At 41.1% G+C, this 11,844-nt stretch overlaps 1 protein-coding gene across 1 annotated transcript; it reads right to left on the minus strand.

Annotated features, from left to right (window-relative positions):
- Positions 1-444: 444 nt before the first annotated feature.
- Positions 445-10,770, minus strand: cs (citrate synthase). Its single transcript, XM_020104720.2, has 11 exons — positions 10,602-10,770; positions 7,193-7,240; positions 6,882-6,989; positions 6,222-6,287; positions 5,599-5,730; positions 4,504-4,692; positions 4,181-4,380; positions 3,901-4,030; positions 3,386-3,487; positions 3,039-3,248; positions 445-2,940 (listed from the first exon to the last, which is right to left on the minus strand). The coding sequence occupies exons 1-11, from the start codon at positions 10,650-10,652 to the stop codon at positions 2,770-2,772; spliced, it is 1,407 nt and encodes a 468-aa protein (XP_019960279.2). The 5' UTR covers positions 10,653-10,770; the 3' UTR covers positions 445-2,769.
- Positions 10,771-11,844: the final 1,074 nt, after the last annotated feature.

Below are 11,844 nucleotides of genomic sequence, written 5' to 3' on the forward strand. Positions count from 1 at the left end.
CAGTTGTCCACAGAACCTGGTGTGAGTCAGGAAAGAACCCGACGTTCACTACACTTTGGGAGCTGATGTCTTTGAGTCTGGGTAACCTGGTGCAACTTTACTGAATTGAAGACGACTGATTTGTTTCTAGCTCAAGGTTGAAACGATCTCTTAAAATGTTTTAAAAGTTAATTTAAAAAAAAAAACTGTTTAGTCTGGCTTTTATGTAGTTTTATTATTTGTGTATTTTAACAGTTAAACTATCTATTGTTTTATATCATCTTTTGTTTATTTTACAATTTAATTTCTCAACTTTCTTTTACTGTCGTCTGTGAGCCAGACACATTAACTTCAGCTGTTAGTAGTTTAATTATTTACAGCTTTTACTGCCGTGACCTGTCAGAACGTCCTCTGTGAAAATGACCCTCATTACATAACGACCAACGAAAGAAAATCAGACCAAACAAGTGTTAATAAAAACCTTTATTTTTCTTTTTTTGTCAGGTTTTTCCAATATTTGCTCTTCAAGCTTTTCTCTCCCATTTGACCCATCCCCCACAGTGTTCCTCTTCATGAATCCGTCCTGCTGTGAATTCACCGTTATCATGTACAACCTCTATATGCTCCTCTACGATCAAAATAACCTCATCTCTCGAACGACCCAACACACGGAACAACACTATGATCAAAACACAAAACACCTGATGAAGCCACGAGGATGGCGGCAGAGAGATTCACACATCTGAGCGAGCTACTGACTAACATGACGGGGAAGAAATTAAAAAGATGCAAGAACTTCAACTACACAAAAAACGGAGTGCTGACAAACCCAGAGCTTAAGAGCAAGCTTGAAACACTGATGTGAAATAATTGAAAAAGACAGCACCGGCTTAGGCCCACTGAGCTAGGCAAGAAATTATATGCATACACGATAGCTGCAAGTTTTTTTTGTTCGTTGTTTAATTTTCACAGTGACCAGTGAAACGGAACACTGTGGATTAACTACGGTAATCGTTGTGGCTATGACAAGCATGTGATCGAGCTCATACATTCAAGCTATACATATACATATATATACCTATGTACACAAAGTATAAATAAAACCACAAAATGAGAACTCAAAGATTATAGTTTTATACATATTCAACACCAAAAAAACGTTGAAAAAAGGGAAACAATCAACCTGGGGGGTGTCTAAGTCTACGAATAAGGAAATCCTATCAAGCAAGTGCTCATTTTGGAGTATTTGATGTTTAAAGCGCTCTCCTGTGGGGATTAACAAACATACACTCAGACAAGACGGGACCTTTACCAAAGTCCCCATATCCTACTTTTCAGTCAAGCTTGCTCTTAAGGATTTACGACAGGCTTTCAATTACAACACCCTTTGCTCAGAACTCTATCATCTTGATTTACTGTACATTAATCTGGATTCTCTAGCAGGGTCCATTTGAGCAGAGACCCGTCAAAACCACGGGGGCTTATCTATGAAAATAGACGAGGCAGTTATTTTGATCATAGAGGTGCTACAGGTCATCATTACAGAGAAAAAACGACTACAGTTGGTGAAAAGGGGGAGACTTAAGATTTAAAGGGGCAGTATCTTTCAACTGATTTCTTGTTTTTGAATGTTTGAGGTGATTGATATGTTCGTGGCCTGAGGCGGGAGGAGAGGAGTTCTACAGCTCGTGTTACATACCCGAGCAGTTTAGTTATTTGAGAGTTTACACACGACCTTTTCCGGCGTTTCTGTTTTGGCTGATTCAAAATGGACATGGGCCACTGTGCAGTCACACACTACCTCCGTCTCAAGAGCCTGTCAGCTAAAGAGGTCCTCGAGGACATGGTGGTAACACCCCGGGAGGGTGCCCCTCCTTACATCCTGGTGAAGAAGCGGACTGCTGAATTCAAATGTGGCAGGGAGCCTGGAGGATGGGCGCCATCCTGGGAGGCCGGTGACCGCTACCACGCTGGAGATCATTGACTACAAAGGGATCCGTACGTTTTAATGTAGGAGAAAAATAAATGTGCTAGGTCTTGAAATCGACTCCTCCATCCTCAGGCCATGTACTTATCAACCAGCCGTTGTTTATATCTTGTACAGCTTGTTAACTTTACGTGTGAGGACCTTCTTGTCTAAACTGGAGTGTTCATAAACGGGAGTGAAACGTGTTGATAGACTGGTTGGGATGACGTCTGGGAAAATTGCATAGAAGGAAAAACTAAGTTGAGTCTTAAATTGGGGGAGAAAACATCTTTTTCTTTGGGACGTCCTCTAAAACAAATCACTGCATTAAGCCAGAAACAACAAAAGGTTGAGTCAGGTATTTGAACTTTTTAACAAATATAAACGAAGTGTAATTCACTCCCACAATTCCCTTTGAATGCCACTGCCTATTCATAGTTCAGACCCACAAGGTGCTCAATGACAAATGTGTGGGCACTGCAAAGGGGAAAATCTTAGCAATGCTAGCAGACTTAGAATAGTACATAGTTTGAGCTTACTATGGGTTACATGTATGTGACTGAAGCCTTCACCTTACATGTTCCAAATATGGAGACACGGTGGGGAAAACCTCTCAGGGGTTAACTAAATACACTCAAACACTAATTGTGAGACGATTTAAAAGGCCCTTCTTTTGTGAAATGACATTAAAAGCGTACTGTCTCTTTGAATCCCATTGAATCCCTGGGGTTGGAAATGACAGGGGGTCAACTTATGTCTGCCTTTTTGATATTTCCACCTCCTCCCACCCTTTACACTAACCCCCAGCTCCTTTCAGGTGGTTTTCAGCCTGACTTGACTCCCACCAGTCCCATCAGTCCATCTGTGCTCATGGACTTGGGGCGCTCCAAGGGGAAGCCCAAGGCTCTACTCCACACCAGCTGAGCCAGCACACCGAGGGCTCGGGAGACACCAAAGAGCACCGTGTAGTAATTCATCTCAGTCATTCCATAGTACTGTACACAGGGGGAAGGAGACACCATGTCAGGATTTGTATTTGGAACCAGAACATGACATTTACATTGAAGATTGAAGCGCATCACTTGCGTCTCACCTGCAGCAGCACTCCACTGTGAGCGTCCACGTTGGGCCAGGGGTTCTTGGCCTTACCCTGCTCCAACAGCACATTGGGGACAATCTTGTAAAGCTGGGCGACCAACTTGAACATGGGGTCATTGGGCAGATGCTTCAGAGCAAATTCACGCTGGCAGGCGTAACGTGGGTCCGTCTTCCTCAGGACAGCATGACCATAGCCTGGCACCACCTGCAGCCCATAGAGAGGAGACGGTTTCCTCAACATTTGAACTGTGCCAAGATCCAACTACAACCAATACTTGTAATCTGTGCCAAGCATTTTTAGAATAACCACAACTGAGCGTGTAAGAGGAGTGTGTTTTTTACCCTTCCAGATTTGAGTGTGTTCCAGATGTAATCCCTCATCTGCTCATCAGACACCTCCCCTCCCATCTCCTTCTGCAGAGCAGTCAGCCACACCAGCACCTCCTGAAAGATAAAGACGACAATGCAAATTACATGAAAGACAATTACATAGAAGAACATGATCATGAAGGAATTATAAATGTTTGCATCATAAAAAAGCCCAAATCATAAATATGTGAGGAAATAAATGTTTGATATAATCGTGATACTGATTTAAAGTCATATAGCGCAGCCCTAGCCTCAGTAATTAATGTCAGCGTGACGCAGCCAGCTCGGACGATACCAGGACCCAGAGAGTGTAGCAGCTAAGTGGAATTAGATTTATTAGTAGCAGCTGTGCCTCTCCAGCAGCAGCATGACAAAATGTCTTTCAGAAAAAAAAAAAAAACACTTTACTTCTGATGCCAGGAAAAAAAACTGAATCTTCCACGTGTGAGTAAAAAACAAAGGGAAATGGCGATTAGTTTTGTACAAACCTGATTGGCTAGACCGTGCAGAGGACCAGCCAGACCATTCATGGCGGCGCTGAAGGACAGGTAGGGGTCAGACAGAGCACTTCCCACCAAGTGGCTGGTGTGGGCACTGACATTGCCTCCTTCATGATCACTGAAACATTGAAAAACAGATTAGAACAGTGTTGTGGCCAAAGAAATAGTTTTTTTTCTTTCAAAGACATTTAATCTACATTAAATCTTGGATTTGGAAACGGAGCATACATCCTCAGAACCAATAACAGAATCTAACAGAAAGTGGCACCTGTGGATGGTGAGGTAGAGTCTCATTAGCTCAGTGAACTGGGTATCACTGTAGCCCAGCATGTTGGTGAAGTTGTGGGACCAGTCCAGGTTGGAGTCGATGGCTCCGATACTGCTGCCTTCACGATACAGGTTGCGATAGATCTTGGCAGCAATGCATGGCAGCTTGGCGATCAAGTCCATGGAGTCTTCATAGACAAACTAAGAGAGGCAATGTAAAAGTACCAAATTCAATGGCAGTCCATTTTTGTTCATAAAGACATTTCACTCAGAAACACCAGATGAATATTTCCATCCTAGATGACATGAAAAAGATAAACTCACCTCCCAGTACTTGGTCTTGTGGACGCCCTCAGAGTAAGCCCGTGCAAAGCTGCTCTCGCTGTTCAGAGCTGTGATGGCAGCACTGAACTGAGACATTGGGTGCAGGTTTGTGGGGAAGTTATCCAACATGGTGACAACGTGAGAGGGAAGTGCGGCTCTCTTCGCCCACTCTTTGGACACCCAGTTCACCTGGAGAGAAAGAATCACACAATATTAAGTGAGGGACCTGAAGGACTTGATTTTCTGCTACAGACACAGTTAGTACAGTAGCTTTTCTTTGCCAGCAAATCTTGATCTGCAGAACTGTTGCAGATGATGGTCTAAAGTTATCTTCCTTTGCTGATTGATTAAATAACAGATGCATTAACTCATACATCATGTCAGATCAAATAGGGTAAAGATGTGAAAGCTATTGATTCAGTGAATTGTGGTCAGCTAGAGAGATGAATGGTTTTCTTTACAACACTCTACCAGGACATGGCTGGCAGCAATGAAATGCTTATTTAAAGTACAAACAGCATCTTGTTTCCTAGTCGTAAGGGTTTTGTAGGATTAAACATTCAACAATATGAGCATTTGGACAATTAGATGTTTTCTGTTCTTCATGCACTGAGCTTCAGCACATTTAATTTGAAATAAAACAGCGGAGACTACATTAAAGTAAAAGTGCAGTAGCTCAGAGATCAATAAATGTGCAACTGTTTGAAATCATCTAACACTACATACTGATGAATCGTTTTAAATGCTTATGCTGCCAAACAGCTTCTGATCCACTTTTTCATGTTTATTCCAAAGTGACAGAATATTATGTCTCACGTGTTGCGGCTCAAGTCACCTTTATCTGACATTTGTCATTCTGCAGGAGTAATCGGTTTTGATTATGCTGCTAGAGCTGTGACGGTATGGATTTTTTCACACTGACGCCTCTGACCCGCTACAGTTTAAACATTAATTTGTTTGAAATGCCACAATATCAACACTAATCACCACAGACAATGGAGCCGTCCATGGCTCCCTGGGTGTCTGCCCATCACCTTCTGTGCTGACTCTTGAGTACAATGAACACACTAGCTTCAGCACTGCTCTCACTCTTACCTGCTCCTCGGTGGGCACCTGCCCTGTGACCAACAGCCAGAAGAGACCCTCGGGCAGCGGCTCCTCACCTCCTGGAGCTTTAGGCAGCAACTGCTGACACTCTGGAATGCTATAGCCCCTAAAACGGATGCCCTGTTTGTCAAAAGAGAGTGGGGGTTAAAACCTGAAAACCTAATATTGGCTTTGAAAATTCAGTGTGGTCAAGCTGTCCACATGAGCTCTAGTTCTACAGCTTCAGTGAGAAAGCAATCTGGTAAGTGCCTTTGAAGAAGGCTGGTCTCTAACAGCCAATTTAAACCAAAGCTTAAATTATAGCCACTTTAAGATTGTCTACAATCATGAAGCTCATACTTTGACTCTCAGCAGATTGAATAACACAGCATTTTCAAAGCTGATACTAATAAATATTTGCCAGCTAAGAAATTCAATATCAATACATCCACTAATATTGTTTTCTTCTTACATTTCACAGACTGTTAACAATCTATATGTATCTTGACAGAACTGTTTATTTCACAGTTGGAAAAAAAGAGGACCTGTCAGTGCTCACTGACAGACACTGTATTGTCCCTAGCCTGAAAGTTTTGTCTGAACACATTTGTTGGCCTTGCTTCAATACCGACCTCCTCAGGATCCAAAACAGAGGTCTCGTACACCAGACCCTTCATCCCCCTCATACCTCCATAGACCTGTGGATGAAAAAAATAGAAAACACAAGCCCATAAAGTTATGAGATACTGAAGTATTTTACTGAAACAAAGAAATAATCCAAAAGCCATTTAATTTAGCACCTGTAATAATACACAAAGGACGACAAGAAAATTAATCTGAGAATCTAAACAAAGCACTAACTGTTTATTTGTTGTTTTAAAGTGAAAAGAAATTCCTCAAAGATCCACATGGCTACGAGGGAGAGGGGAAGTGACTGTTAAGCAGAAGATGACGCAGTCTTTGCAGTGGTGAGGTCAGTGTGTGTGTTTATGGCAACTGTACAAATCTGAAACTGGCAGCATGCAGTAGAGGTTTTAGTGACGCAGCTAAAATGTCTGTCGGCAGGAAGCAGTTCGTATTGTGATCTTTAAGGGAGTTCATCGGACAATGATACCTGACAGTAAATACTACCGGGCAGGCCTTGACGGATTGGGTGGGGTTGCCATACCACAGCTATTATGCATCATGACTGGTGATCCACATGGCTTGATGTCTAACTGGTTTGGAATTGTTGTGAGATTCTGATTCATTATCTATTATTTATTTTGTCTCCCCTCCCCAGGTTTACTCACCATGTCAACAGTAACCTGTCCTATGTTGGTTTTGCCATACTGTTGTTTGAAGTTCTTGATCCTGGTCTGTTCTTTGGGGATGAGATCTGCCAGAATATCCTTCAGATTCTGTAAAGACACAATATCTAAATCAGTGAGGCACCAAATCAAACATCTACACACTACACTTTCAGAAATAAATAATATATCTCAAGTGACAATGATCAGCATTATCTTCTCCAATTACTACACCCAAGTTACATAATTACATTTAAGAAAAAAAACCTGGGGAAAAAAACATAAGTAAGCAGACACCCGTGGAGTGAACTTACTGTTGTTGATACGCTGGCATTTCTGGCTGCCACAAGGAAGGTGGCATTCTGTGGAGTAGATAAAGAAATAATATTAGTAACATGACAAAAGGGGTTAAAAATGATTTCAAGATTGTTGCAGCATGTCTGGTTACCAAGGCTTGTTATGTATGAAACCAGACAACCTTGTAGTGGCTCTAAACATCGAGTTCCTGTAAATTACCTTTTGACCTCATTCACATGGAAGATAAAAACAAATTTCAAAACTAATCCCTCTTCAGTAGATTCTGAACAGTGAGAAACGCTGCACAAAAAGTCATCTTCAGACTCTTCATATTATTATAGGAGGTTCTTTGAAACAGTTTTACTTTGAGCATGAGTCCAGGATTTCAATTAAGCCTTTTATTGTTTTACTGCCAAACACTTAATTCCTGTGGGCGTCATGAAAAAAAATTCAACTTGTTTCTGTTTTTTTATCCCTGTTGTAGTGAATTGGCTCAGTTCTACAACTATTCTTACAAACATTACACTAAAATAAACATGGGTGAGGAGCTTGGGCTATTCACAACTAACAGGTGCAACAAGCCACTACTAGTAAGAATTGTTTGTAGACATTCCTCATCAGATGTATGAGGATTACCCTTTTAAAAGTGAGGGCTTGTGAGCATGTTGAGTGAGTCACAGAGATACAGCAGTGTGTGTTATTAAAATAACACCAGTTGATGCTGTCCTTGATACTTAAAGCTGTAAAATAAACCTTTGCTTTGTAGAAGGCAAATAAAATACAAATCAGCTTAGTCACAACTTGAATGATTGATGCTACTTGAGGAAATATGTGGTATACAGAAAGTTTGTCTCCTTCATGCCTGCACATGAAAGGAAATTAATTCTAATATGAAAGAGTGTTCAAATTCAATAAGCTCTGAACAGCATTAAACTTGTATTCACATGAGGCCAAAGTAAATAAAGTGGTTTTTATAAATGTTTGGCTTGAATGAGACAAGCAACAGGCAGTTTAACAACCAGAGCAATGAGATGGACAAAGAGGGAACCATCGATCACCACCTATTTTGGGAAATAAGTCAAGGACAAGGCCAAATATTTGACAGTTCTATAGTTTCAAATGTGAGCATTTGCTCTTTTTTATTTGCTTATGTCATAGTCAACTGAATTTGGGGCAGATTTTCAATGGTTATTTAGTGTTAAGACATTTTGTGTTTTTATATTTTATAGACAAAGAAAATCAATTTGGCAAAAATACTTGTTGTATCCTCATGAGAAAAAATACAGGCGATTTTCAGTGCTTCCAATTGAGTTGAAGTTCATGAGAGGTTAACGAAATAAGAAACCAAATTTTCTTGAGCAATTTCTGATGACTCTTAAGTCTTACACTGTTGCTGAAATTTGGATAAGACAATGTGATATCATTTTCTGTTTGACATAATGGGACTGTTCTCAAGTAAAGAAAATGTGAGAATAGTAAATGGTGTTGGAAGTGCAGTAACAACGGTGAGAAGTTGAGCCTCCTGCTGCTGCTCATCATCGTAACAGGACTCCACTGACAGTTTATCAAAATCATCAATGCGTGAGGGGAGACAGGTGACAGCTCGCTCGGCTATGCATTGGATCCCCTCCCCACAACTACAAGTGGATAAGCGTCCAACAAGGCCAGCAGAGACAAAAGGTAGGCCCTTGCGTCACCACAGACACACACCACCCAGCTGAGAGTAGGATTATGTAACAGCTCCGGGTCTTAAACATAGAGTGTCCGATTTCCTTAGTCCCCAAGCAACCTCCAACGGCAGAACTCCCAACTTCTGGGAGAAAGGTTAGAGTAACAACACTACACAGAAAGGGTAAAGAAGTCAGCCCGCAGGCTCTTTGTTTAAGGAAACACATGACATACTCATTTACATGTTATCTAACAATTCACTAAGTCAACAAAAGTGAACATACAACTTAGCTGCAGGGAGAAAAGCTGAAAGTACACTAAGAAAACCAATTTCACTCAATTTTGTAACAAGCATTAGTTGAATCCACAATTTCTCCCCCTTTGCCCTAAACTTTTAAGAATCAAGTATTGACGATATAACCTCTGTACACATAAAGGAAACTACATCTTTATCCATGTCTCAACATATGAATTGCATAACTTTCGGTAATAGTTCAGACACTTAACACTTTATAGTCATGGAAAGTTGTGTAAAGTACAAAAACCAGCTGACTAATACTAATAAAAATCTCCTGACCAAAGATTACAACTGATAGGAGGGACAGGATGAGGGTGCCACTGGTTAAAAGCATGTATCACTAATTGCAAGACAGATAACAGGGAGTCATTTCCCCATAGATTGTACAGAGTTCAAGGATTTACACCACTCAGTCACAGATTACTTGAAATGGAGGAGGAAGATCTGATAATAGACGCTCAGGTGGTGGATGACCCAAGCTGAGGGGGGTCACGTACTGTATGTAGTCTGGCCTGCGAGGTCAGCTGAGTAGGGCAGAGTGTGAGTCACAGAAAGGGGGCTTACTCTGTTGCTGATTGTCAGATAATATAGTATAATAACCCACATTGACTATTAGAACAACCCACCTCCTATTTATAATAAGATCGGGTGAATCTGCTTTTATCGCCAAGCAGGTTTACACATGAAAGGAATTTGCTGTGGTGCATTTGTGCATGTGTGAATAAAACTAATTAAATATAACAAAATACCGTAAGCAGCAGGGGGTGGATTGTGCAATAAGGTGTATATATATATATATATATATAAAGAGAGAGAGAGAGAGAGAGGATGTTCATCATTTATGTGAGAGTTGCTCGCACTTGAACATCCAGAGTTGAATCTAAATGTTGAAATAACTTTAAAACTCAGAACACAACACAGACGTAGAGGACCTCATGGAAAGATTTGCTTTTGGGTAAGTGTCTGAAATCTTTACGTGAAGGTCACCGGGGGTGGAGAGGAATAACCACGATGGGGTTGAGTCTGAAAGCAACTACGGTGACTTGAAATCGACGGAAAATATATATATATATCTTTAATAACCAATCAAAGATCATGTGAAGTGGCCACTGCTGCAGGAAGAAACTTGTCCAGGCTGTGACACCACCAGGCCGGCACGAAGAGCAGCGGGATTTAAGCTAATGTTAGCTAACAAGACTCATTCAAAGGCAAGCGGGACTCGAACATGTTAACATAGATACACATGTGAAGTCAAAGTGAATGAAAACTTAAAGCTGCGGCCCAGTGTTCGGTTATTAATAGTTATTATTAGCCGCGCGCTCTCTCGGCCCAACAGCATTTCACAATGTGGTTGGAAGCGGCTAAGCTAGCTGACGCCAGCTAGCATGCACGTTAGCTTCCCCGGGTAAAGTACTTGACAGAGGAGATATGGCGTCGAGCCGCCGAAGTAAGGCTCTTACCTTGGAGTTGAGGAGTCTGGGCGCCAGGCGGCTGAAGGTGAGGAGCGACATGTTGTCTGCGGTACTTCCACGTCTGTTCAGCTGAGGACGCCGCTGCCAGTTGCACCGCGGAGCTGGTTGAAGGTGCCCCTCCGGAAGGTTGAAGAGGGATTCAGGCCCGCAAGCAGCCGACTCGTTGATTGGGCGAGGCGCCGGATCGCTGCCGCAGCGTAGAGGGATCTGATTGGCTAGAGCGTCACAGGGAGCGAGCCGATTGGCTGGAGGCCCTCCCCCCTCCCTGTGTGTTACGATGGATTAGATAGATCGATAGATGGAGAGACAGATCGATCGATCGATATTTGATAGATAGATAGATAGATAGATAGATAGATAGATAGATAGATAGAAAGAAAGAAAGAAAGAAAGAAAGAAAGAAAAATATATATTTTAGACCGATCGATAGGTCGACCAATAGATAGAAAGAAAGATAGAAAGACCGGTAGCAAGAGATAGATAGATAGATAGATGGAGAGATCGATAGATAGAGAGATCGATAGCTGGACAAATCGATCGATAGACAGATAGATAGATAGATAGAAAGACAGATAGAAAGAATAGAAAGAAAGATAGAAAGACAGATAGATAGAATAAAAAGAAAGAAAGATAGACAGATAGATAGATAGAAAGAAAGAAAGATAGACAGATAGATAGATAGAAAGACAGATAGATAGAATAAAAAGAAAGAAAGAAATATAGACAGATAGATAGAAAGACAGATAGATAGATAGAATAGAAGGAAAGAAAGAAATATAGACAGATAGATAGAGAGATAGATAGAAAGAAAGAAAAGGATATATGTTAGACAGATCGATAGGTTGACCAATAGACAGAACGATAGAAAGAAAGATAGATAGATAGATAGATAGATAGATTGATTGATAGATTGATTGATAGATAGATAGCCTCTAAATGTTAAAGGGAGTGATTGTAGTTTCACGGCAGCCACTGATTCATAATGTGTGATGCAGGAGTACATATGTATTTGCTTTGTTGTTTGGTTATATATTTTTAGTTTTTGTAGTCATTTATGTGAAACAGTGAACGTCTTGGGACGCAAGAGCTTTCTGATAATGAAGTGCAATCTTATCTCATCTTATCTCATCTTATCTTATTTTAGGGAAGCGTGGGTTTTGTATTGTCTACCCTAAATTATGTAAATTGGATGGACAGACTAATAGAAGAACCTGTCCATACAACACTATAG

Source organism: Paralichthys olivaceus, chromosome 6 (assembly GCF_024713975.1).
Source record: "Paralichthys olivaceus isolate ysfri-2021 chromosome 6, ASM2471397v2, whole genome shotgun sequence".
Taxonomy (NCBI): domain Eukaryota; kingdom Metazoa; phylum Chordata; class Actinopteri; order Pleuronectiformes; family Paralichthyidae; genus Paralichthys; species Paralichthys olivaceus.